Below are 27,531 nucleotides of genomic sequence, written 5' to 3' on the forward strand. Positions count from 1 at the left end.
GGCCATCTCATCTCGTGTTTTAAAGGCGGCATTCTGTACTTTGAGCAGAGCATGGATGCCACCCAGGGCTTCTGGTTGTGCATGTGGTGATTGTCTTCGAAAGAGATGACATCTGCTACATGTGAACTTGTGGAAGACACCCACAAAACACTGCTGCAGAAACAAGAGTCAACACCTTAAAGTACATTTAAGAGCCTGTACTTCTTTCCCTTTACTTTAAGAAATAGGAGGAATCAGTACTTCTACTTTTAACAGAGTATCTGTACTTCTTGAGTAATGAATATGTATACTTTTGCCTCCTCTGGAGTCAGTAAGCTGCTGTGAGGCTTCTTACTGATTGGCAAACAGGCCTCAGCAGCCGGAGAATAAAGAAAAGCTTTGTGAGACTTGAGCACATTACATGAGTCCTCAAGGGTTGAGTTGTTTGATCTTCTTTGCTGCCCAGCTGCCTTTTATGTCACTGTTAGATTACACAACTAAAATAACCCATTATGTGCTTTTTGTCTCGCATTATTCGCCCATTAATTCAGCATAGTTCCACCGGTTGTATCAAACAAACAAATAGATGCGACCATACCTGGAAATCTTGTCATGTGAGACATTTCGGATTTGACGTTTAGGGAAGTTTGGTTTAGCTTACACCTCTTCTTCACTTCCAGGAGTAGTTAAACCCCTGCAACACATTCCAAGTCCTGACTGCTGCATCCACTTTCTAAATCTGCAGCACCTTCCCAAATTGTGAATTATCCCCCAAGCTGCTGATTTTGGGTGAAAGCCTCTCAGCAAAACTTTCATGTACTGTAGAAAGCACCACTGACTCTTATGTCAGTGTCCCATTCTTGGATAAAGATATTTATATGAGTGCTTGATATTCACATGCATTCCTTGATGTCCTCATATAAATGTCTTTGTGTGGCGGGCCAGATAGACGTTCAAAACCACTCCACATACAGTTTTTTATCTTCAGACATTACGTTTTGTAGCTCAACGTAGAGGTACGTCTCCCCTGTTTGGGACGATGAAAGAGCTGCTCTCACGCCTGCTCTAAATCGAGACTCTCCACTACCCTGAAAGCCATAAATAAATCTAAGATGTTGCACATCCTCACTTGCACTTACCTCATCTGCCTCTCTTTTCATCCCTGCAGGCTGCAGTATTGCTGATCTACTCATTTTTAGTTTGACCTGAAGTCACTGCCCAGCAACCAGCAAAGAATAAAAAAGCAGTTAATGACAAGAGTTTGTTCTTAAGTTAATGCTCCCTATTTCTACACCCACACATTTTCAGAATGAAATAGTGGAGATTTCATCAACTACATTTATCTGACATTTGGTAAGTTATTCATTAAAATAAATTGTTTATTACAGAGGGTAAATAAACTCCACTTTTTTAGATTTTTGAAGCATCATAGCAATCAAAATACAACAGCTAATGTTGTTAGGCCATCAACAAACTATACTGTGGAAGCATGACTTCAGAGACTATAAATCTAAGATATACAAATATTTTCTCATCTTCTTTCAGGGATTTATATAAAAACCCATTCCAAAAAAAAAAAAGACTTTGACATGAGTGACCCAAACATTCAAAGGTACTTATTTCCAAGTTTCAGAACTCATTCCTGCACCACTCTCTTAAACAAGGTTTACAACCTGTTAGGTTTGTGGCTTCACACAAAAGCTATTATCTACGATTTGACATGTGGAACAGCTCTTTTAAATACTTTTCATCTCTACTTTTCTCACATTGGGTCGGCTGTGAGAGGTTCATAGATGAAGCATTATTCAAAAGGAGAGCTACACAGAGGAAGGACAAAAAAGTCAAATTGGTATGGAACGCCTGGATTGAACAACTCAGCAGTATAATGTATTTAAGGTAGTTAAGACCTTTGACTGGGAACAGGAACTGTAAAATGCATTAGTAGCCTACTGTTATGACCCCAACTTGGTCGGCGTGACGGACGGAACTAACTTAACCAAGATGGAGTGGATGTTGTGAATGAATAATGTTTAATGATAAAATGACGACTTAAAATGACACAACAGATATCATGGCAAAATATGCCAAAGATGCAGTTAAAATAAAACACAAGCTGATTTAAATGTATCTATACTGAGATTTAAGTCAATGAAGACAATCCTGCTCCAAAATTAACCTAATGGATGTAAAACACAAGGAACAACCTCACTGAACCTAACAAAACTAAAACAAACAAAGGGAAACTAAGCAAGACAGTAAGTTAAATTAGCTAAAACTACTTAATTTACAACAATAGTGAGTGCAGCTGCAAGGAGGCTGTTGTGCTTTGCTCTGAGCTAGGACAGCTAGCCCAGTTAGACTGAAGCTGAGGATGAGGAAGCAAGTCATGATTGGACGGCGGGTGAGCCAATCAGCTGTTGGAGATGAAACACTCTTATTTGCATAATCGCACCCAGCTGAAATACAGGTGAAGGAGGAACAGAGGCACAGGGTTGAAGACTTACATTGAGTCAAAATTAGATAATGTAGTTGATTTGAATAAATAATTGTGTCAAATGTAAAAACAAAACCAAAAAAATTCACCTTTCTTATTTTCTCAAAATTACTGAACAGAAAAAAAAAATGTTTGTGCTGATTCAGTCGTCTCAACATGAGTTTAAACTGTTGGGAATTCATCCAATATCACATTTTACTTTTTTTTTGCCCATGAACACGCTCGCATGCTAATGTTGTCAAGAGGAGCGATGAGGCGTTTAGGTCTTGTTGCTGCCTCCACATGTTCCTCCTGAGTTCCTGCTGTTAACTGCTCCTCTGCACTTTGAGGTTCATGATCCTGATCAAGAGGCACAGCATCAGTCGGGAATAACAACGCAGTTATTAGAAGCAAAAATAGGAGAGAGGCAGAAGCACGACTTGCATTTTTTTTGTTTAATCCAGAACCCTGCGTTGAAATCTCTAACGAAATGTTGTGTTCTGATTAACATAACATATGTGTATATGTGCTGATGACGTTGACTATAATGACATACACTATTGTCAGAAGAATTAGCAGGTGTGAGTGCGGCGGCGGCTAAGTTTCAAAGGATTTCCGACGGGTTGTGAACGCATCATATGACGTTATCGGCTATCCCAGAAACCCTGACACCAGGAAGTGAGATGCTGCAGATCTATGTGGTGTTGTTTTCACAATGATGGAGGAGGAAGAATTTGAATTTGCCGATGATTTGGAGGCTATACTGCATCTCACCCCAGAGGTGCAGCTGGCTATCGAGCAGGTAGCAGACTGAGAATTTTACCGGTGCAGTTTTGGCGGCGTTGTTGCTGCTCTTGCTGACAAACACAACAACGATGTGACACTGCCCTATTACTAGCACTACCGCTAACTTAGCTTGTTGACTTCATTTTCCCACGACATTGTCAATACAAAGCTCAATGGATATTAATTCCTGACACGTTTTTTAGCTGTATAAACGTTAACGTAAGCTTTTGCTCCAGCTGTCTTTGCTGTTCTATGTGCGTGCTAGTATTTGGTAGCTATCCTACAGTGTCAGACCCCGCTTAAAACAACAAGTAACCCCACTGAATGTGAGCAGGTGGTCCATCATGAGCCCTAAGACTAAATACAGTTGGTCTGTTTTCAAGGTTTTCCCCAGTCAAGACCCGCTGGACAGAGCAGACTTCAATGCAGTTGAATACATCAACACACTGTTCCCGACCGAGCAGGTAGCGTCGCGTAAACTCTGGCTGTGCATGCATGTTGGCTGCAGGGGTATCAAAGACCCCGGAACCCAAACAGATCAGTGGCTTGAAGCAATTTGGTTATTTACAACTCTGCTTTTTTTTTTTCTTTCTCTCCTACTGTGACATGTCAGAGTATCTCATGTGAAAAGGCCTTTCATTTATTTTGTAAAACTTAATGAAGTTCATGGATTAAACAAGTCACGTTTTCTCGTAATGGTTACATTTGTACAGTTAGATTTTATTTGATGAGTTTGTCCCTCTTGAATTGCAGGTTTATTCATAGTCCATTTATAATGAAAATACTGGTAAACATTGTTACGTAGCTTAAAATAAAATCTCATGACTGTAGGATATAATTCTGAATTTTATTTTCTGCTCTCCAGCACACAATTAAATTCACAAGTTCAAACACCAAAACAAACAGAGGAAGCCAGCAGATTCAGAACCAATACTGAAAAACAGATAATTTGTTTGTGTGTGTTTGTACTGTATTTACATTTAGGTTTCACTTTGTGTGATTATTTTATCTGTTTATGCTCAATTTTATGAATGGAATCATGTGTGTTTATTGTGAATTGAAAAGGAATTTGTCTATAAAAGACTGCATTAAGCAAGTCCTACTTCAAGATAGTCCACTAACTGGACATGTGTATGTATGTCTACTTCATCTCCATCAGGGGTCACTGTAACCCAATCATTTGTCATGGAGGAGGCCTTGCTATGCATGCACTTTCACCCAGTTAGTTGTGTGTGGAGTTTTTCAACAGGTTATTCACTGTGCATAACAAGTGGATGTAATAGAAGAGATTTGCATAATTTACAGAAGTCATCAGTTAAATCCTGCTTTGTTTTAATTGGTTTTCCAACTTTTGTTTTGTTCAAAAATTGGGTCAAAAGGATGCGTGAAATGCAGCGTGGTAAACTACGCATTTACGCAATGATAAGTTTAATCTTGAGAAAAAGATAGCATGCCCGATGATGTGAATCTCAAACACCTGCAAGACACAACACAAAATTGTCCACTTTAAACTGGACATCGGTTTGTCTCATGTCTTCCTGACAGTCTTTCTTTGTCCTTCTCAGTCACTGGCTAACATCGATGATGTGGTGAACAAGATTCGTCTGAAGATCCGGTGAGTCGGTCTCAGCGATGAAACGAGTTATTACTTTCATATTGGTTCTGCACAAAGTGACCGAAAGCCATGTTGTGTCACATTCAACAGGCGTCTGGACGACAATATTAGGACCGTGGTGAGAGGCCAGACCAATGTTGGCCAAGATGGCCGACAGGTGAGTCAAACTACGGGTAGGAAAGTGTTAAGAATTGACTATTTTAGGAGTATTCTTTAATCCAGGCCTGGGCAATTAATTTGTTCAGGAGGTCACATGAAAAATCTGAACTATGTTGGGGGGCCGAACCAACGATAACTTGAACTTAATTCTGCCCAGTATTAATTTCCTCCTATTGTGAAAAGCAGTTAATTAAATATTTTGATTAGCTGCTACTGGTAATCAGAATTATAATAATATTCTGTAAATATTTATATAAATTCATGAATTGTGGTATATGGTGTTTTGCTGTATGTTAAAGATAAGCAGCTGATCAACTTCATACAAAAAGCAACAAGTGCTTCTGATGTTTTCAGTTCAGTTTACTTGTTAAGTGAGAAAAGTCTGGTCTGTGCCACTGTGGCGATTAAGATTGTAATTCTTAAACTCAGCGACTTGTTGACCACAAACGAAGAGCGCGGCTTTACCTTTGACTTCTGCAAAGAAATATTTAGCAGTCCATGTCCATGAAAACGAATCCGGTATCAACTTCTCTTTTTTTAACGTGAGCCAACATTTTTAGGGGGCCAGGGGTAGCTGGCGAGCATCACCCGTGGCTAGGCAGGTGGACAGACACAGATATGTGCTTCCATATGTAAATACTAAAAATGCTAGGGTTTTCAAAATAAAAGCAACATAGTTGTATTGCATGCGCAGCATTAATACTTGTTCATTTGTGTTTGTGACTGACGTACCACCGGCCGGACAGGGATGCCCAGAGGGCCAATGTAGCCCGCGGGCTGTAAAATGCCAAGGTCTGCTTTAATCTATGACATAGAAAAAAAAAGATGTGAAAAAGTTGCTTTTGTTTGAGTTTTATTTTACACTGGTCATATATATTTTGATACTAAAGAAGTAAAAGATATTTGATCATCTGGGTAAATTTGTGTCAGCAGACAGAAAAGTGGCTCTATGTTCTTTGATGTATGTCAGGTTCAAATGCTTTGAAAGAAATCCAAGTGATTCCTTGTATTTTCACTCATCTTTCTTTCTCAAAAGTAGGAGTTTAGCCGGAGCTACACTGATGTACCTCGGAATACTGGACCTAAACGTTGCTTTATCTACATTATTGACAGCAAAAAGGGTGCAAAAGCTGTAACTTAAGATGGGGCTGCCCCATTGGCAAGCCCCTAAAGGTGCGCAGATATACTTTGTTTTCTGAGACTTTAGTACAAATACTTGGTGCTTAGATTAACAGACACATTGGCACATTCATCCCACCAGCAGAGTTACAGTATTCTGATCATCATCATCCTTCCCCTGAAGTTTCCCAGCCCAGAAAAACACGTTCCTCCCCCTCGCCTGCTCTTTCCTCTCTGCACACTGCTGTCCATGGAAAAGGACAGGATGACTCAGATCCATCCCCTCCTCTCAAACTGCCCCTCTTTACGGAAAGCGTGTCTGGGAAATAGATTCCCCTATGTAAATACTTTTCGTTTAAACCCAGGCTTTTGCACTTTTGCTGTTTCTTATAGGATCAAAAGAACAGCCGCGGCTGATTTAATCCAGGTCCTCGCTCTGTCAAGCAGTGGTGGTTTAGAGGGAACATGACTCCTGATGGCTGAACTATGTGTGTTTCTGACAAGTTGACATGATTAGGTGTGTGTTGTCTTTGGGGTGTCTGGCCTGGTGGCCCCGTCTTTTCCAGTGAGCTACCGTTTAGTAGCTGGAACACTCCAAATCCCCACCAGACCAATAACATTATAGAGTCACACACAATAATTTTAGTTTGTTTTTCCAAGGCCACAGAGCCATTCCAACATTTCCAGAGGGAAAATCCTTTCTGCAGACGGAAAGAGGGAGAGGTGTTCATTTCAAGATGGTGATTGAGACCGAGAGACAGCAATAGAATAAAAGCAACCAGATCAGCAATTTAGTCATTTCTGCTTCTGACTGAAGTGGCTTCACTAAATGCAGTCCACAGGTTGAAACCAGAGAAGGATGGAGTCAGGAAGATTTGGGGGGTGGGGGTACTTCTCTAACTCCTGCAGGGAATGAACCAGTAATGTGCTGCAGGTCTCAGGGTGGAGATGTGACGCTCTCTGCTGCTATTTAGAGCTTTAATGACTCTATTATAGCTAACATGCTACTGTTTTTCTCTCCTGGATTGTATTGAAATGATTTTTCACGCCTTGTTTGTCCAGCTTTTTTTTTTTTTTTTTTTGGTAACAGCTGCTTGGTACTGATATGAAAGCTGGATCCAGATCAGCCTCAGTTTTAGTCCCTGTTGTTAAAAAATGCAGAAGTTTCTTATTTACTAAATTCATAAACAAGAAGGTGAGGAAACACATTTTAATGGTATGGCACGATAAATGGCTTACCTTATTTCAATATTAGCTCGATTCAAATATGTTTATTCCCTGTGGGTCCATCAAATCACTGCACGGGTGATTGCAGTGAGCGAATAATTAGAGAACACTGCATCACATTTACACACTCACTCACACACACACGAGCTAAACTGGCAACAGTTACTGTCTATGACATAGCAGGCAGACAGAGACAAGCTTGATTACAATGATGAGAAGTGTCATTTAGCTGACATGCAGTCAGGGGTTATGCGTAGCTCACCAAGACCTCCTTAGAAGAATCTCTGTGACAATAGCGAGACCAGTGGTTCATAACAACAATGGCGGCTCTGTCACATCAGAACTGGAGAGCATTTCTGCTTTGAAAGAAGAGTGCAGAACAACACTGAATGCTATTCTCCATGGAAATGATGATGTTGCGCTTCTACTGAATGATTTCAGCTTTGAAGACCCCGCAAGTACCCTAGGCCTCCGTCTCCCATCACATTAAAGTAATTAAACAAAGCATGCAAACACACACACACACGCACACACGCACGTTACATTTGGGGTATTTACATAGACCAACATTCATTTCCTGCAGACTTACCCACACCACAATTTGTCTAGCCCTTCACTTTACCATTGACCCAGAAATCAGCCTTTTATCAGTTGGGAAGACGGCTTTTGTCCCCAGTTGTCACATGTAGTCCCCCTTTAATTGGTCTTAAATCTGCTGTGAGCGTCGGAAAGCGGCTCCGGTTGCCCGTACAAACACACAAACATGGTATCTTCATCTGCTTCTGGTCTGTGTGCCAACACTTTGCCACCTGCACACCTGCTCCACAGACAGTTATCATAGTGCTAATAAAAGGGTTTATTTGCATTTTTTTTAAATAAAAAAAACAAGGCTGTTAAAATATTTTGGTTGGAATCCACGGAAGGGTGAGTGGTAAAATGGAAAAAGCTTATTGACAATACCAACCATTTGTTAACAATCATTGCTTGCCATAAACATTCCTGTTATTTGATTGTGTGCAATGGAGAAGCGATGCGTTCCTGTTTCCTTTCGCCGGCTGTTCTTGCTCTTCCCCTGGATTGTGTTTGTTTTCTCCAGCTTGTGTGCCCTCTGCTGTGGCATCGAAAGTCCTGCAACATAAAATGTTGGGTGGTCCTCCTATGGAATGGGCTTAATGTAAATATTTAATGTTAAGCCATAAAAGGCAGTTCACAGCCTGTTTTAGTTTCCACACTTTCATGTTCCCCAGCTCTATCTCCCTCTGATCCATTTCTTTCTCTCTGCTAATTAGCTCTTTGTAGTGTTTATAAGATTCTGCTCTCTGCATTTATGTCTTTAAAAAAAAAAATCTGGGCCACACTCTGCATAATCTCTCCCTCTCTCCCTCAATTATGTGTTGTGACTTCTTCTGTTTAGCCTGTCAAACCTGAATCTTCCTTCTCCTTCACCTGAGCTGATCTTTGTCGTTGAGGACCTAAGTCGGAGGAAAAACAATTAAGGAAGCGTAGCAACAGTGTGCTGCAGTAGCACATTTCTGTTCTTAATCCAACCCAGTTGCTGATTTGGATTGAGTTTTCTGCCACGTTTAGCAAATGAGAAAACAACGTTCTCAAAGAGTGATCATGTACAAAGCATTTCAGCAACTTTTCTTCCTTCTGTTGACTGAAACTAAATTGTTTCCCTCGGGGGGTGGGGTGGGGGGTGCTCGATCTGCTGTGCTGGGGCAGTGTTCCAGCCTTGAAAGTGATGCTGATAGGTTGATCTGATTTATTGGGTTTGGCTCTAACTCACAAGTATTTTATATAGTCCCCATTTTACAGAGTTAAACTCTGTTTGTGTGAAAGGGGATTTGATTACATCTCAAGCTTCGTGAAGAAGATCCCTGCTCCTTTTTAAACCCCTTAATATAGACTATGTGCCATGGAACATGTGCTGCTTATTGTATGTTATAGACATACACAAGTGTGTGTGTGTGTGTGTGTGTGTGTGTGTGAAAGCAGATAACATCTTTGGCATGAAGGCGCCTGCTGGGCAGTAGTCTCTCTCACTTTCCTCAGAGCTAAATACAGGAAACAAGCACTAGGAAACAAGCCACATTGACTCAGCTGAGCAACAATTGCAGCCTGAGAGCGTCTGGCCGCCTATGGATGTACTTGGTTTGTTCAAGATCTCCCCCTGGGAGCCTCTTTAAAAATTCATTGGCGCTCCCCTCCTCCGATCAGAGAGTGGCCATGTACCCTGCCTTAATTTCTTCAATTTATTTCTGCAGTCACCTAACAAGCAAAGGAAAGAGGGGTGCTTTCTAGATTACACCTTTTTTGCTTATAGAGTACCAGTAGGAATATGAGCTAGCCTGAAGAGCACACGGAGAGTGCAAACCCTGTTGTTGGAATAGTCTCTTAGACATTAATGAGAATGTCTGGATGTGAACCAAAACTTAACGCATTCTTTCTGGGCACAGTTGTTAATCTAGTTTTGTTTTTTATAAATCTACATAATCCTGCTGACAAACACATTCCAACAAAAACACTTTGCAGAGGTGACTAAGCCAAACCCAGCCAATTTGGTGGGGGTTGGGGGTGAGGGGGTATATGACATCAGCAGTTCTGGTTCTGGATCAATTCCAAAGTCAAACAGATTGTTTAATCATCTGGTGGAAGTGCTGTCTCCTTCCAGGTTTAATCAAAATCCATCCACATGTTTGTGAAATCTGCTGCTAACTGTTAATCCAGTGCTGTGGATCACGTTAGCACCTCAGTGGAGGTAAACAAGACCTCCTCGCTTGAGGTGGGAACATCCTCTGGGTTTTAGGTCATAAGATCCTGCATGTTTCAGTTTAGTTTAAGATTTAAGGTGAATAAAAATGTTTTAATATGATTTCAAGTTCATCTCTCACCGTCCTGTGACTGAGTCTCCACAGCACTGTCACCACCACGGAGCTTTACTCTGTGAGACCGGAGCAGAATGAATTCTATGCGATTGATGCCAGTTATATTTTTGCTTGTGTGTGTGTGATTACATGCACAGATTTTGTGTTTGCTTACAGGTTTTCCCATCTTTTCTTTGAGGTGCTTGTTAAAGTGGTGAATTCCTTTCACAGCTGTTGCCAGCTGTTGGCACACTCTGTGTGTGTGTGTGCGTGTGTGCGCACGCAAACACGAGTGTATTTGTATTACTGTCTTTGAGAGAACCAATTGTGGCTTTAAGCCATATTTGTGAGGACGTTTTGGTCACTCCTCACTTAACAGAGAAGCATTTGAGACTTGGTTCAGATTGGGGTCATGTTTTGGTGTAAGTCGCTAGTCGATGTAATATGTCATCGACTGTCCTCAAGATAGCTAAAGTGTGTGAGGCTTAGGAGTCAGAGTTGTGTCTGCGGTGATGCTGCAGCATTGGGCCAAGGGAAGCCAATTACCTTGGAATCAGATGTCATAGTAAAATCCCTGTTTGGGACCATCTAAGAACAGCTGCCATGTGAGATGAGGCTGAAATATTCGAGTAGCCCTTCAACTGTCTCTTCCAGTGGTAATGGTTTCTAAACTACTAATGATCTCCTCAGCCTTGACAGTGGCAGACATGTCCACACCTAGTTAGCAAAAAGTGATTGAATCAAATTTGAGATATTGTCAGGCTGAAGATTGCAATCAACATCAGTGCCAGATATTGAAAAAAAAACATTGAAAGTGGTTGCTATGATCAACATTGACATCTCTTTAAATTTCCAGTCAAATCTGACAATGAATCAACCTTGATTCAACTATGATATGATCAACATTGAAAGAATGTAGAACTGCATAAGCATTGATTCAACTTGATAAGTACATTGCGCTATGCATCGAAAGAAGGTTATTATTAAAGGGTCATTTCAACACTTTTCAACCTTCCTCTGTATGTTTTTTTTTAATATGGCTCATTAAAAACAATCATTTTATTTATCTATTTATGGAGTGTGTATGTATATATATATATATATATATATATATATATATGTATGTGTGTGTGTGTATGTGTGTGTGTATGTGTGTGTGTATATATGTGTGTGTGTATGTGTGTGTGTATATATGTGTGTGTGTATGTGTGTGTGTATATATGTGTGTGTGTATGTGTGTGTGTATGTATGTGTATATGTATATATGTGTGTGTATATATGTATGTGTGTGTGTGTGTGTGTATATATGTATGTATGTATGTGTATATATATATATATATATATATATATATGTATGTGTATATATATATGTGTGTATATATGTGTATATATGTGTATATATGTGTGTGTGTGTATATATGTGTGTGTGTATATATATGTATATGTATATATGTATATATGTATGTATATATGTATGTATATATATGTATATATATGTATGTATGTATATATGTGTATATATATAAATATATATGTGTGTATATATATATATATATATATATATATATATATATATATATATGTATATCAGCCAAATTATCCTTATTAATTGTTCAAGTTCTTTCAACACATTTTAAAACATTTTACAATCTTTTAATTTAAAAAGAAAAAGATAAAAAAGACAAAAAATTATTTCCCCTCTGTGTGTCGCAAGGACTTTCCAGCTGCAGTGATAAAATACCTGTTCTGCTATCCAATAGCAACACTACAGATAGCCCTGTTGAGGGACGAGTGTATGTATAATGGGAGTGGATGGAACTTCCAACCACCAAATGCATATGTGAGGACACGGCCATCCACATACATGCAAACACAGTTGCCGTTTCCATATCTGCTCTAGACTGGAACGACTACATGCAAAGCGAATTGATCCCAGTCTCCATACACTAGCTAGCAATTACATCCGTACCACTAGCTTTCCTAGCTCACCATTGCAAATCAACAAACTGGTTCACTGTGGTGCTGGTTACAACAATGCTAATGTAACTATTAAAAACACTCATAATGTATAATTTTCATATACAAATATAAAATGTTTTCATTGCTAAACTCGCTAGCAAAATGACGGAACACAAAGTTAACATTTAGTCAAATGATGACGAGGTGATGGTATCTGAATGGAAAATAAATTATATTCCATAAGGAACAACTTTTTTTTTGTTGTTGTTTGGGTATGGCTCATGTCTCAAATTAAGCCCTAACAATGGGAGATATTCACATGGTTTATCAGTTAGAAGCCCACTTAGAGGAGTCTGACATGCAGGCAGGATTAGCAGGATCATTTTCCCATGGATCCAAGGCCACTTGTGACCCTGAAGTCAGAACATAGCCGGACCAGCACAGCCCAGCACCACAACTGACACACATATTCCACCCACCACCCTGTTTCACACAACAAAGGATTATTAGATGTGAAGCTTTTTTTGTCAGTAAATCTTGAGTGGTAGGTTGTTTTTCTACACATAGGTTGATAGGCTTTCATTTAAAGTGTAATAAGAAATGAATCATTTACAAGCAGCTCTTGACAGGGTTCCTTTGTTCGCTGCCTATTAATTTTTGAACAAAGACAATCCAAGCGTACATTGTTTCTTCTCCTGGCTCTTTCTATTTTTGATATTTCTAATTGGGAACGAAAGTAGTTGTAATGGGTGTTTGTTGTGTTGACTTTGCGGAACATTGTAAATGCTGTAGTGCTTGAGGAGGAACGCATCCGTTCATTCACACAAATTTATTCCTTCCATGAAGAAGTTCCAAACAGCTGAATATCTTCACTATATTTGTATTATCACACTCAACCTGAAGATTCATTAGAAGAGTCGGGGCAGTCAGTACAACATTGATGGGAGCAGAACATGAGGACTGAAGGTGGGGGGTGTTCTTCACCTCCACTTTCCTGCAGTTTGAAGTGTTTTTTACGACAAGGTCTCGGCTTTCTGTGACTTGTTTGTTTTCAGTCGCCTCAGACCTCTTAACGGTCTTTTTACTGACTTAAAAAAAGCCCTCTCGCATTCTTTAAAATGTGTCCTTTCTTCTTTTTTAAATTTCATCATTGCTGTGTTTGATTTTTGCAGGCATTGGAAGAGGCTCAGATTGCCATCCAGCAGCTTTTCGGTAAAATCAAAGACATCAAGGACAAGGCGGAGAAGTCTGAACAAATGGTATGTGTACTCACACACACACACACACACACATACACACACACACACACACGCACACACACACACGCACACACAAAAATAGCTTGTTGAAGCTGATTGGGGATCTGACCGTAGCACAGGATAGATACCATCTGGATCTTCCCTCTATTACAATAGGAGAGAGTTAAAGTTGAGGTAATGCACCTTCCATGTGTGTGTGTCAGTGGGAGTCAGAGGAAGGATAGTAGGTGGGGTCACTAAAGGAAGAATGATGGAGGGGGTGGGGGTGGGGGGTTGGCATGCAGACCCCCTCTCAAGGGGCATGTCAGAGCAGTTAGTTCTCAGACCAGTGGATGTGTGCCGCTAATCTTCCTCTTTGTCTGTTGTGTTGCACCAACCAGTGAACCATTTTTCTCCACAATCTTACATTTGCTCCATGTTTTCTTCTCCTTTTGCCTTTGTTTTTTTCTTATCTGAAACAACCTGTCTGGCTTATTCCTCTTCCTTCAAAAGGTCAAGGAGATTACAAGAGACATAAAGCAGCTGGACCACGCCAAGCGCCACCTCACTACGTCCATCACCACCCTGAACCACCTGCATATGCTGGCAGGTGGCGTGGACTCTTTAGAGTGGGTATATTTACATATATGACACATGTAAACCATCACATTTGAGCTTAAAACTTAAGCGTTCAAAATGAAGTGTCAGCTGTCGTGTTTGTGACATGGGTGACATACACTTGCTTAAAATATTTCAAGATTTTGTTCATGGGATAAAATACCTCACATATGTATTTCAAAGTGTGTATATGTCGTAAAAGCAGTGATTGGTAACAAGTGGCCACAGTTGACCTCGGAGACTTCTTGAAGACTGCAGAAGTTGTCACAGGCATTAAAAGTCACCTCACTGGGAACAGAAGGGTTTGATTTAGAGGCATGAAGTGAGTTGTGGTTACGCTGAAGCCACGTGTCCTTGATAAAGTTCGTTCACAGCGCAACATGAACTTTTTACTTCTAATGATTGCATTTATGCTTTAAAAATCCTAGAAGTGCTGAAAAAAACCCGTAAAGCTTTAGTTCGCTACAGAGGAGTTTTCTTGCAATTTTCAAAAGTCCAATATAAAAATTCCATTGACTTTTGCCTGGGGGAACCCGTGGCAATGCTAACAATGCTAACTTCAGGTTGGCCAAAAATACATCTACAAAGGTTAACGTTGACTTTTTGTAGACTTGCGAGTTAAGTGTATATGTGAATGGCCATGTACATTCTGTGTCTTGCATCACCTTTGCACAGCCCAGGCCACACTGGCAGTCCAGTCTGTTGTCAGTAATGCTGTCAAAGCATCCTGCTCAGGCTTCGAAGCTGCCACTAATGCAACCTAAGCAAAACTAAACTGATGGTTTTAACCATCATATTCTAAAGTATCAAATCTCTGGCAGGCATCTGCCCAACAACCAGTGATTGCAAATATATTTGCAGCTGCTGGGGGGGGGGGGGGATTCTTCCTCGTGCCTGGTTTTTAGTGTGCCAGTTTTAAACATTATTAGTCATAGATCGCCTCCTCTCCATGTTAGGGATTGTGAGATCAAAGGTCAGCGAGTAAAAGGGCTGTGAGCATCTATGCAATGGAGTGACTATTTTGTTTTGAAATGTTTAAAAAATGAGAAACCAATTTTGCTGTGTCAGTATTTTGGAATATTTTGGTTTTAATCCAGATTTCACCGGCAAACTGATGGGCTTTTGGGGGCAATTAGTCTTCATGTCAAACATTTTGTGCAGTGCATTTCTGTTTTCATGAACAATTGTTGTCTAAAATGCTGATGTGTTTTTTTTTAATTTATATCCACTTACGTATACAAAATGTCCAAATTATAATTTTAGCTTTATCGCTGCTCTGTTCTCTAAAACACTTGCACTTGGTGCAACTAGAATGTGCATAAAATGGCCTGCCTCCGACTGACTGTTCCTATTTGCACCCTCTATAAAATGTTGAGGAAGAGGAAGCAGACCAAATTAAAGAGTTACCCATCCCCAATGAAAATAACCAGCCACAGACTCACTGACCAATCACAGACAGCTGATATATTCCTGTAATAGCGCAGCTACCAGTGTGTAGTGTGTTGCGATTGTATTTATGTTAATGAGGGCCAGATGGACACTTGTCACCTAACATGAATATAGAGGGGGTGTTGCTTCGTTTGACTGCTACAGTGACAGAAAGTAAAAAATCCTGTGTGCGTGCGTGCGTGTGTGTGTGTGTGTGTGTGCGTGTGTGCGTGCGTGCGTGTGTTCCAGAGCCATGACTAGAAAAAGGCAGTACGGTGAAGTGGCCAACCTCCTGCAGGGAGTGGTGAATGTGCTGGAGCATTTCCATAAGTACATGGGCATACCCCAGATCAGACAGCTCTCTGAGAGGTAACTAATAAGCACACACACACACACACACACACGTGCGAGCAAATACACACACAGTCCCTCACCAGCCGGTCTTTGAGTGATGCAGAGCGCTTTAGGGTTCAGTGTCTTGTTCTGCTGCACATGGACGGTTTTATAAGAACAACTCATTTCCAGCAGCCATTTCAATGCTGGATCTCTCCTAATAGCTGAAATCTTCCACAGCTTGTCAGCTGAGCTCCTGAAAAGTGGTTACAGTATTTGGCTGGAGGTACTTCGTGTATTACATCCTGTTTATGCACATTTGCACACACACTCAAACAGGAACACACAGGAAGGAACCACATTGTAAAGGGTTCTATTATGCCTGGATTTCTTCAATTGTTAGAGCTTAGAGACACTTTTCTTTGGTGTGTAAGCTTCCACTCTTGTGTGTAGCAGATGATTTTATTTCAGCACCCACCTGATGTATGACATTCTTGCTTTTGCTTGCAACATTTCACTTTATGTAGTGTTGATTGGGAGACAATTTCATCTAACACAGAATATGAATGTTTCTTCTCTCTGGTGAGTCTTATTCAAATACCCAAATGTAATCTTTTGTTTAAAAGTGCAAACACACAGAACAAAGCGCATTGTTAAGCAGTTGTTTCCCACAGCTCTGATGGAATAACTGTCCATTTTTTGCTAAAGTTTTCCAACAAAACCAGACTCAGTTGGGACCCGCTGGCCAGCTTAATGTTCAGGTTCAATTGCAGTGTTGATATCCCTAAACAAGCGAGGATGACCATCTGTTCTGCTTTGACTGAGGTGTGGCAGACGATGTTCATACCAAATAACAGCTGCGTGGAAGAAGTGACTCTGCAGGAGAATCGCATGAAAGAGAAGATGGGGAAGGGGAAGTTATGAAGGCAGAGCAGCTGAACAGTAAATAGAACGTGTATCAAGGCTACATATAGCAGGAGCTGACAAGAAACAGATGCGCAGACAAGCAATAGATCAGAAAAACATAGGTAGCAATACGGACATGGAGACAGGATGAAAGATCTGATGGGGAGTTTCCCAACATTTTTAGGTACCTAGGAGATTGGGAAAAGTTGCCAGTGAATGTTTGCAGTGGCCAGACAAAGCAAACACTCGCCGTGCAAACGTATTTATGTCCCCTTAAGATTTCAGATTATCCCCCACTGTATGAAAATAAAATCATATCTGTTCTTTATCTGCTCCATCTTTATCAAAGCTATAAAATGTAAATATAGTTCAAGTGAAACACTCAAACACATTTTTACAGCATCACTATCCTCTCACATCCTCGTTTTGAAACCTGACAAATTTTAGATACTTGGAACGCAGATTGTTTTCATCTGGAAGTTGAACTAAAGTCTTAAGAGTCAACAAGTTTTGACTCCACATTATGAGCTAAACACCGCTGGATTCCTGCTTTTGAGGTTTTGGGGTTTTAACAGCAAGATTATGCAGTATTTTTAGCTTTAATTAACAGTTTCAACATCATTTTGATGGTACATTGACCTGTGTATAATTCTAATGTTGAGGGGGGATGAGAATCGAGAAACACAGGCTGAGTCTGTCTTGTTAGCACAGTGCATCTTGTGTGTCTCCAAGCTTGTCAATGACATGTTTTTGATTTTTGATGGTTGCTCATTTCCAAACAGTAGTGTTACGCGTTTATGCTTTTGGAAAGGGAAAAGGAAGGAGAAGGAGCAATGCAATTTATTTAAACATGTGACAAACATAAGCAGAGGCACGCACACCTTTTATCCACCTAAAGCGTTTCTACACTGTTGCAAGCAGCCTACTGTTTTTCAATCTAAAAATCAATCAAGAATGGATCTTGATGAAGTCCTATCCATCACCGTCATCACACCTGTTCCTGCAGATGACTTGAGCTGAACTAAACACCCGCTGGCATTTTCAGAACAATATGTTTATAAACAGGAAAGAACTAGACCTGTACCTTCTGATCACCCCGTCAAGGTAACGCTAGCCATTAGCAACTGCAGTTTAACAGGTTAACGACTGCTGTTAAGTCACGGTGTTCAACAATACCACAAACAACTGCTCTGGAACAAAAAATGCTGATGCACGTTTCCCTCTTCAGTCTCATCTTGATGATTCTCTCAATCAGAAATATATGCATCCCTCTGATATTTGTCTTTGGCTGCCTTTTAATTATCCAATGCTGTCATGAAAATAAGCCTTTTTTTTCCTGATGGTAACATGAGCCATGGCTGAAGGAATGCAGCGCAGCAGTCACCTCTGACCAGGATCAACTATGATTATTTTTTAATCAGCCTTTTCCTCATCATCACATGCTGTCCCAACAAGAGATACAGTGATGATTTCCCTTCAGCTGCACTTCGTAAATACAGTACAAATACACAACTGGACAAGATGTGGGGAAGAACTGACCTCAGTCTGACCTGCTGCTGACAGTTTGGGCTCAAACGTCTTCAGATTCTTCCAGACTCAGACTTAAACATCAACATGACATCAGATTGTAAGTGCCAGAGACAGAGGTGAAACAAGCTCTTTAGAGTTCAGATGTGTGACGCAAGCTTGCAGTCTGTCTCATGTTCAGCAGCTGGCCAGATGTAGGTAGGTAGCTTGCTATTTAGCTGCCAGCATGTGCTTGAAAAGAAAGCTGTTCAGTTTCGTTGGCATCTGTCCATGATAGTATCTGTCCAGCATCTCCTGTTTATCCTGAATGATTGTCATAGCTTTGGATGCTGTCCTTGGTTTACCCAGCTGAGGGGGGGCCTCGGGATCAACTGTCTGACGAGTGGTCTCACATAGTATTAAATAAAGGCCTCCCTGTCTCTTCTTCTTCTGGTCTCCTCTTTGACCAGCAGCCTGCTTCTTCTTTCAGGGAGACACTTTTGTACCTTTCACACATACCAGCAAACCTGTTCATTCTTGTTACTGATATGAATTTGTAAAAATCTGCTGCTAACTGGGAATCATTTGTTTAAAGTAGCAACAGTTCATCGCTTTAGGACAATATAAGAAACAAACAAAGACAGACATATTATAGATTAGGATAAACAACGTTTTGCCCAAGTTAATGAAATGCTTGTTGCTCCTTTATCTGCAATTTCTACTCAATACACAGACAGGATGATGGCAAGCTGAGATGGCCACAATAGCTTACGGGCGTAAACATTCAAAAGTTGTAGGAAGCTAAATTGCCATGTGTATTGAAGCTTTCAGGTGGAAAAAACACCATTATTGCAATATCGTTTTTGACTTATTTTGAAAACAGTCAAGCACCCATTTTGTCTTTGACTTTGTCCTGTGCAGAGTGAAAGCAGCTCAGAGTGAGCTGGGGACTCAAATCCTGGCAGACTTTGAAGAGGCCTTCCCCTCTCAGGGCTCCAAGGTAAATAAGTTGTTTAATAATCCAGACTTGGAGGTGCCATTTTTTTTTTTTTTGATAAGACATTACTTTTGTACACATAAAAAGAAAAATCTTAAAAAAGGCATTATCTTTTTGTGAGTATTGACTTTGGTATATTTCCATTCTATCACACAGAGACCAGGTGGGCCCAGTAACGTACTGAGAGATGCCTGTCTGGTGGCAAACGTCCTTGATCCACGCATCAAACAGGAAATTATCAAAAAGTTCATCAGGCAGCATCTCTCTGAGTACCTGGTGCTCTTCCAAGAAAACCAAGATGTGAGTACAGTAATCTGGCTATAAGCCAGCGTCCAGTGGGAGTTCTTTTATTAATGACAACACGCTTGTAGATATTTGTGAATAAACAGCCTGCAATGTTGTTTAGGTAGCGTGGCTGGACAAGATTGACCGTCGTTACGCCTGGATCAAGCGTCAGCTGGTAGACTATGAAGAAAAATATGGCCGCATGTTTCCTGAGGAGTGGTGCATGACGGAGCGTATCGCTGTGGAGTTTTGTCACATCACCAGGTAAACCAGGAGTTCAGGCCTTTGGTAGAAATATGCTATTCTGAGACCCAAATGGGTCATTTTAGGGTTTCGTTAAGACCCAGACAGCAAGTATGGAGCAGTTTTTGACAGATAAAGTTAAGAATCTCTGACAGTAATGCTAGCCTTATGATACCCTTAATTGTCAGAGACGTTCTGTTTATATAAATGCAGGATGGTTGGAAACCAAAAACTGGTGCAGGCTAAAAAAAGAACAGGATAGACTCGTTCCACCAAAACACTCTTTTGGTCCTGGCTCATTCTAACTCTTTCAACACAGGTTTATTTGGTTCCGTGAACCATGGGTACTGTGTCTGTACCCTTTTGTATCAGTCGAATGAGTTCTTGATATCTTCATGGCAGAAAAAATTGTGTATCCACAGTTTAAATCATATTAAAAATGATAAAAGGTAAAGATTTGCCCTTGGCATCCCTGTAAATACACCCAAAATTTGTGCCTGTAACAAAAGACACTAAAGGGACTACAGTTTGTAGAAGCGTTAAAAACGATCCCAGACTTTGAATGTTGGGGTTTATTGAAAAGATATTTTAGCCTATGTCTCATGGAGAGAATAAAAGAGGCCATACATAGAATTCGATTTTGCCGCAAATGAGCACTTGTAGTGAAATGTTATGAATTGGACCTCAGTGTCACAACTGTGGCTCGGTGCACGTTTCAGTCGAATTGACGTAGGTGACCTACATGAGCAGTGACCTAGTGTTGATGTGCATCAGTCTCAACCCCTCCGCTACACAGGAGACAGAACAGGCGCATAAAGTTTGTGTGTCAATATCAGAACATCTGCCAAATATCCCAGAAATGTCAATTTCACAGATATAATACAACCAATATATCATGAAGGTTGAACCAGAAGCATTAGAACTGACTTATGCATACTGTGTTTATTTATTTACAATGTTTCATTTTAAAAAATATGCCATGTTAATAGTAATGTCCCCACACTGATTATGTCCACGTATATGCGCCTGTTTAGAGCCGAGCTGGCCAAAGTCATGCGTACACGAGCGAAGGAGATTGAGGTGAAGCTGCTTCTGTTTGCAATTCAGAGGACCACGAACTTTGAAGGTCTGCTGGCCAAACGCTTCACAGGATGCACCTTGACCGATGCCCCTGGAGTAAGGACAACATGCACATGCACGATGAGTCACACATGACTAAATGTGGGAGAAAAAAAGAGAGGGAGTGAGAGAAAACGTCTCAAGGCTTGTCTAATTTCCTCAGGGAGCGTTAGAACGTCAAACCTCCACCAATAATATATTCAAGTGTTGTTTAATTAGCGCAGCAACATTGTCACACACAAACAAACACAATACTCTTGGTTTCTCTTGGACCCCTTCCCATCCAGGTCATTTAGCATGCGGAGGTGGACGCAGGATAACCAGGAAGGACAGATTACCACATTTTACTGTGCTACAATGAGGTCGTGTTTATGCAAGTTTAGAATGTAGTGGCTGGACAGAGGCCCCTTTTGTCTCCCATTCAGTGTATATCAGAGCGTTTGGTTCTGTAAAATCAGGACTTCGGCTCGGTGGAACTCTATAATTGGGAGAAACAATCGGCACAAACTCAGAAAATGAGGTTTTATGTGACAGACAATTAGAATGTACCAGTACTGTCAGTATGGATTGAGCTGTAGGGGAAAAAAAAAAACAAAACCCTTGTGTGGTATCTGTGTCTATTCAGCAGAAGAAGACTGAGAGCCCTCTTGAACCCACTAACCCTTTCCTGGAGGATGAGCCAGGTGATGATGTGGGCTCTGAGAAGGATGAAGATCTGGCACAGGTGAGATGACCTTCAGCAACACAAAGGGACTGTCTGATATTGCCCGCCAACTAAATTCTCACTCTCTTAAATGGATATTTATTTGAGGCGGGGCTGTGGGAGGTAGTTGTCCATAGTTAGATTCTTATACTCAGCAGATGTGGGTCAGTGCGAGACAGTCCTTTATCTTGGCTCTGCATTCTTTTTTCTTTTTTTTTTTTAAACCTCTCCTGTTCAGTAGCTGGGGCAAGCAGTATCGATGTTCCTGGTGCCTTGTTGTACTGAAGCAGTTTTACTCTGCAAAGGAGGAACCTGATAAACTCCTCCTAGCGCCATTTGTACTTAATTTTATTTGGAATGGTATTGGTTCATTGATAAAGCTACCGGACTGAGGCTCAGGAGTGGATAGGAAGAGAGAACAGGGACAGGATAGGGAAGACGGGGGGGGGGGGACAACAACAATAGCAGAAAAACAAACAAACAAACAAAAAAACAGTAACAACAATAACAACAGAGAGAAAAAAAAAAGAAAAACCATTGGTTGCAGAATTTCCAGTGCAGGTTTACCATTTGGTTTAATATAATTTTTCAAATAAATATCTGAGTGTGTGATTATGGATCAGTTGTGCACCGCATGTGTGTATGTGTGTGTGCGCGTGTGTATGTGTGTGCTACGGTTTGTCTTGGATGCTGTGGTTAGCTGGCTGTAGCTGATGTGGGGGACCAGGACATCACGCAGGGCACCCAGAAACCCCCAGAACACGGGGAGCCCCAGGCCACCAAGGAAACAGCCACAGGCCCAGCCCATGCCAGGACCCGCAGGAAAGCATAGGAGCAGCAACCCCCCCCCCCATCCCAACATGGGTGCAGGATGCATGTTGTGCGTGGGAATGTAGATGTGATGATGTGGATGACAAGAACGTAGTTAAAATTGGGAGAGGCACCCAAGGCATGGGAGCCCCGCCGGTTGCAGACGGCAGAGTCTCCCTGTACATCCTCATACACTCCCCCAAGCCCTAAATGTCTACGATGTGATTCTTGGCTCTGCATTCTTCAACTGTAGATGGTCCTTGTTTTTCTACATGTGCAGCCAGATTACTCCACAGCACCACAGATCAGATGAAGGAATCAGAATCGTATATTATTATAAATTTTGCGCAACTGAATATGGTTCCTGACTGAAAAACATCAGTCAACCACTAGTTTCTAACATATTTCACTTTTTCTGGAATTGAACATACAGCCTTATCTGTTTCTGTTGTCAGTGTTGTATTTGCATTTTCCTTACTTATACTGGCCAAAGAAATATTCACTGATGGGTGTTTAAAAGACGAAATAAAACTCTTTAAAAAATGTGATTTGAACTAATTCCTCACTTTTCTTTCATTCTTGTAGCCCAGGAAACCCAAAGCTCCTGACAACCCTTTCCATGGCATTGTGTCCAAGTGCTTTGAACCTCATCTATACGTCTACATAGAATCCCAAGACAAGTGAGAAGCACACACTCATACATACAGCCAGACCCAGAATCAGGAACAGGTTGTGTGTGTAAAGTTGGCATATGCATCTTTTTTCCATTTTAAACACATCAATCAGATCCCCCAGCTCCCATTTACTTCACTGCCTCTTCTGTCTTCCCTTCTCTTGTTCCTGTACATGCCTCCGTCTCCACTGTGGCAGAAATGTTTCCCATTAGCTGTATGACCACAGACGCTGAGAGAAAGAGGGGTTGAATAAGTGCTGCCTCAGCAGATCTACTCTATTTTCATTCCCACCTTTTTTTCTCTTTTGGTGCCCCTTCCCTAGTCTTTCACTTCTTCTGTCATTTTTCCATCTACTGTCTGCCTTCTCTTGTTCTTTATCTTTTTTATTTCTCTCTCAGCATCTCTATGTATTTGCTTTCTGCCTGATTATTCACCTCCATTCCTCTTGTCTGTACCTCACCGCCTCATTTAAATGGTGAATACCCCAGAAGCTGAATATAGTTTTACAGGGCTGCGCCTGCATATGGCCCCTGGCTTTTGGCTCTCTGGGGTATTAATTGTCTTCTAGAGGGAATAGGATTGACCTTTTCTACTCCTACAGTGTGGTTTCCATTCAGTCTAGAGGCCTTTCTGCAGGAAATGGCTAGAACAACTTGTCAGCGAGGGTTGTAAAATTCAGGTATATTCAAAGTTGGAAACTTTCCTTGGGAATAAATGGAAATGAACTGAAAATTTTGAGGCGATTTATACTAACTCGTGTATAGACGGATTATAAATGTAAACATTTTGATTTCTCATTAGCAGATGTGCACGCAAACATTTATAATGCGCATTTGAAAAATAACAGTCTTGACTCCATCGATTTGTGAGAAGCACTTAAATGAAAAAAACTGAAAACCGTGAATGTATAAAATGTATGGAAATGTTGAAATACACAAACACACACACACACACCCCACTCAAAAAAGAGTCCCTTGCAGATTGTAAAATAAAAGCATTTAGTCAAGCTTCTCCTACTACCAATGGAAACTTTCTGAGAAGTTTCCAGAAATTCACCGTCATGTTTTCACCTCTTTGCGACCCTCTGAGTCCTTGGATGTGGCTGCAAGATTCATTGGGGTTCGTCCAGAGACACCAGCTGACTCTGGACACTACCAGAGGATTTTGTTCTGCTTATAATATTCTTTTGCAAATTTCCCCATCTGGTTTTCTGTCTGCCCATTTGTTTGTTGAGGTTGAGGAAGGCAAACAGTTTAGATTTTAATTTGATTTTAGGTTTTATTTAATCAATGTAATTCCTCTAATGTACCTTAATTCAACCACCCATGTGCTTGTCTGCATGTGTGCGCGGCACCTGCAGGAACCTCGGCGAACTGATTGACCGGTTTGTGGCTGACTTCCGAGCACAGGGCCCACCCAAAGCGGGCACGGAGGAGGGGGGAGCGGTACTGCCCAGCTGTGCTGACCTGTTTGTCTATTACAAGAAGTGCATGGTGCAGTGCTCCCAGCTGAGCACTGGAGAGCCCATGATTGCCCTCACAACCATCTTTCAGAAGTTCCTGAGGGAGTACGCCTGGAAGATCCTCTCCGGCAATCTGCCTAAGTAAGACATGTTTAGTTCTGGTGTCCAAAGGCATTCATTTTTTCATCTATCTCAACTGATATCCAGTAATTTCCCAGGTTGGTTTGCTACTGTAGGTGATCTGAAAACCTTATTTACAAGATTTTCCTGTAGAGCAACATTATACTGACCAAGTAGTGCTGTAAAACGTGCAGAGAGCAGGGTCTGCCTGTAGACTCAGACTAAAATTTGGACTCTTTCGATCCTCAAAGATGATTTTGGGGTAACAACCAAACATGACACCCGTATTTGGTCATTCTTCTAGTATGGAGATGGAGCTGTTCAGTACTTCAGTCTGAAGCCGATTGTCTTCAGTCTTTGCTGTGTTTGATGAACTGGGATAGCACACAGTGTGGACCCTGGACCTGGTTAAGTCGTGGCAAAACCGAAAACGCCACCAGCAAAAAAATATGATTGGCTGCATGAGATCTCATCACTGACTGGGATACACACGGGCACAGTCTGTTTCACATTTGCGGCCATGCTTACACACTTGCTTTCACTAACTAGCCTATGGCGTATTCACATCCATGAAGTGTGTTCCCTCACATATACATGCAGACACTCACGTCTAGTGTCAGTAAGCTCCAAGTTGATTGTTTTTGAAAGTCCCCGAGAAGAAACTTGAAATAGGTTGTGGTCTTAGCCACGACTCCTGCATCTATCAATGACAGCATCCTTGCGCTTGTATGGGCTTGCAGTGAAATGACTTTCTTTACCTGCAGTCTCAAAAGAAAAGCTCCAGAGGAAGATATCTGCCAGTCTTGGCAAAATAACAATGCGCAGTATGTTGTGGTTCATCCCAGCCTCTGCTCCCCTTAATTCCAAGTATAATTGAAAGGCATACCAGGACCTATGACCCAAACCTAAACAAAGGGGAGGTCTACCGCAAAAGACTGAAACCAGCTGTCTTTCCAAAATGAAGATATACAAGTACCAACAACATCATACCACCAGCAATTATCAGAAGAGTCACATTTGATGTACATATTTTTGTATAAACAGTCATTAACTGTTTGAACCTTTTATCTTATGTTTGCTCCCTGTATCCACCTGTGTGCACCTGATGTTTTTTTTTTAATTTTTTTATTATTATTCCTGATTTTTCTCCCCCTCAGTCGATCTCTCTCCTTCTCCAGGTCTAGCAGTAACAGCGGGGGTCTCACCATCAGCAGCCTGCTGAAGGAAAAGGAAGGTTCGGAAGCAGCCAAGTTCACCGTCGACGAGCTGTGTCTGATCTGTAGCATCCTTAGCACCGCCGAGTACTGCCTAGCTACCACACAACAGGCACGTACGCGAACACAACTTACAAACAAGTCGAACTCAAGTGTGATGACTTGTTTTATCTGCCATGGCAGAAACACACTAAACATTTCTTTGCAATTACAATATTTGGAGCAGAGAATTCAGTCAGGTGTCGGTGCACATTAGGAGACTCGAGTTAAGATATTAATACAACCGGTGAGAGTTGTAAGCGTGCTGTTTTTCTGTCACACACCCACACATTCTTTAGTACTCCTACAGTTTTGAAGGCAGAACACCCTCTGTTGTAATACATGAAGGAGTGCGTATTCATGTTGTCATTTGTACACCTTATAGCTGGAAGACAAGCTAAAAGAGAAAGTCGATAAAATCCTGGTGGAGAGGATTAATTTGACTGGGGAGATGGATACATTCAGCACGTAAGTGACAAATGCAAACCACTAAAAATATACAGTAGATGAAGGCATCTATTTTATAAAGAATCTCTACAAATTTGTTTTCTTTCACTTTTTTTTTTTTCTCAGTGTGATCTCAAACAGTATCCAGCTACTTGTTCAGGATCTTGATGCAGCCTGTGATCCTGCTCTTACTGCTATGAGCAAGGTTGGACACAAACGCATACAACACTGACATAAACTTTATGAATATTGACTGAAAAGTTAATGAAGAGGCCTTATGACCTGCTGGTTTTTTAGAATGTCCAGCAATTTAGCTTCAATGCTACGGGATGCCTTTGAAATGATTTGACATAAATTGGAAGGTGAACAGTATTCAGACAAGCTGTGTTACTCGTGTTTTTCAGATGCCGTGGCAGAGTGTGGAGCACGTGGGTGACCAGAGTCCTTACGTGACTTCAATCATCATGCATATTAAACAGAACGTTCCCATCATCAGAGACAATCTGGCCTCCACACGCAAATACTTCACACAATTCTGCATCAAATTCACAAAGTACAATACACGCCAGTCATCCTCAATATGCATTAGCCATCATTAAAGATTCATAAAGTTCATGTTTTCCACTTCTCTGTCTTTCTTAGCTCTTTTATCCCCAAATTTATCAACCACCTGTTCCGATGTAAGCCCATCAGCATGGTGGGAGCCGAACAAGTAAGTTTCATTCATGCTAGGATGTTTTCACTTCTATTTGCAACTGCACAAAAGACACACATGATTGGAATGAACTCTTCTGTCAACCACCACCAGCTCCTCCTGGACACCCACTCTCTGAAGACAGTCTTGCTGGATCTGCCCTCCATAGGTTCCCAGGTTCTCCGCAAGGCACCGGCGAGCTACACAAAGATTGTCGTGAAGGGCATGACCCGCGCAGAGATGATCCTTAAGGTAAGGAAGACTGGGGCCGTAGGAAAAACCCTCATCCTTGTTCATGAGGACTGTGGAGATAAATGTAAACAGTTGACTTAAACGTATTATCAGAGCTGCTCAGCTTTTATGACACACTTAGGGGTTTGTGGCATTTGCTTGTGTGGCCACATTCATGCTGGCCACTTTAACAACCAAAGATTCAGTTTCTGACCTTTAAAGGCTTGCAAACCTTAGATGGACCTCTTTTGTGTAAGTGGTTTGAATGAGTGCCCTTTAT

General features: G+C 41.2%; 1 protein-coding gene across 2 annotated transcripts in view; it reads left to right on the forward strand.

Annotated features, from left to right (window-relative positions):
• Nucleotides 1-3,119: 3,119 nt before the first annotated feature.
• The window catches only part of vps53 (VPS53 subunit of GARP complex), a 29,682-nt gene continuing 5,270 nt past the window's right edge, over nt 3,120-27,531 (forward strand). Inside the window, exons 1-20 of one of the 2 annotated variants that reach the window (XM_086215783.1) lie at nt 3,120-3,254; nt 3,622-3,702; nt 4,804-4,853; nt 4,944-5,010; nt 13,357-13,443; nt 13,936-14,051; nt 15,718-15,837; nt 19,135-19,213; nt 19,367-19,510; nt 19,617-19,759; nt 20,773-20,914; nt 21,483-21,581; nt 22,956-23,050; nt 24,405-24,647; nt 25,805-25,952; nt 26,265-26,347; nt 26,453-26,531; nt 26,731-26,879; nt 26,969-27,038; nt 27,135-27,272. In XM_086215783.1, coding sequence (XP_086071909.1) covers nt 3,168-3,254; nt 3,622-3,702; nt 4,804-4,853; nt 4,944-5,010; nt 13,357-13,443; nt 13,936-14,051; nt 15,718-15,837; nt 19,135-19,213; nt 19,367-19,510; nt 19,617-19,759; nt 20,773-20,914; nt 21,483-21,581; nt 22,956-23,050; nt 24,405-24,647; nt 25,805-25,952; nt 26,265-26,347; nt 26,453-26,531; nt 26,731-26,879; nt 26,969-27,038; nt 27,135-27,272 — 2,220 coding nt within the window. In that variant the 5' untranslated portion in view covers nt 3,120-3,167. The remainder of the gene's footprint in view (nt 3,255-3,621; nt 3,703-4,803; nt 4,854-4,943; nt 5,011-13,356; nt 13,444-13,935; nt 14,052-15,717; nt 15,838-19,134; nt 19,214-19,366; nt 19,511-19,616; nt 19,760-20,772; nt 20,915-21,482; nt 21,582-22,955; nt 23,051-24,404; nt 24,648-25,804; nt 25,953-26,264; nt 26,348-26,452; nt 26,532-26,730; nt 26,880-26,968; nt 27,039-27,134; nt 27,273-27,531) is intronic. The other variant, XM_086215784.1, reaches the window with a different exon arrangement.

The sequence above is a fragment of the Aulostomus chinensis genome, chromosome 10 (genome assembly GCF_037954235.1).
Source record: "Aulostomus chinensis isolate RoL2024-O1b breed Wild chromosome 10, RoL_Achi_v1.0, whole genome shotgun sequence".
Lineage (NCBI taxonomy): Eukaryota > Metazoa > Chordata > Actinopteri > Syngnathiformes > Aulostomidae > Aulostomus > Aulostomus chinensis.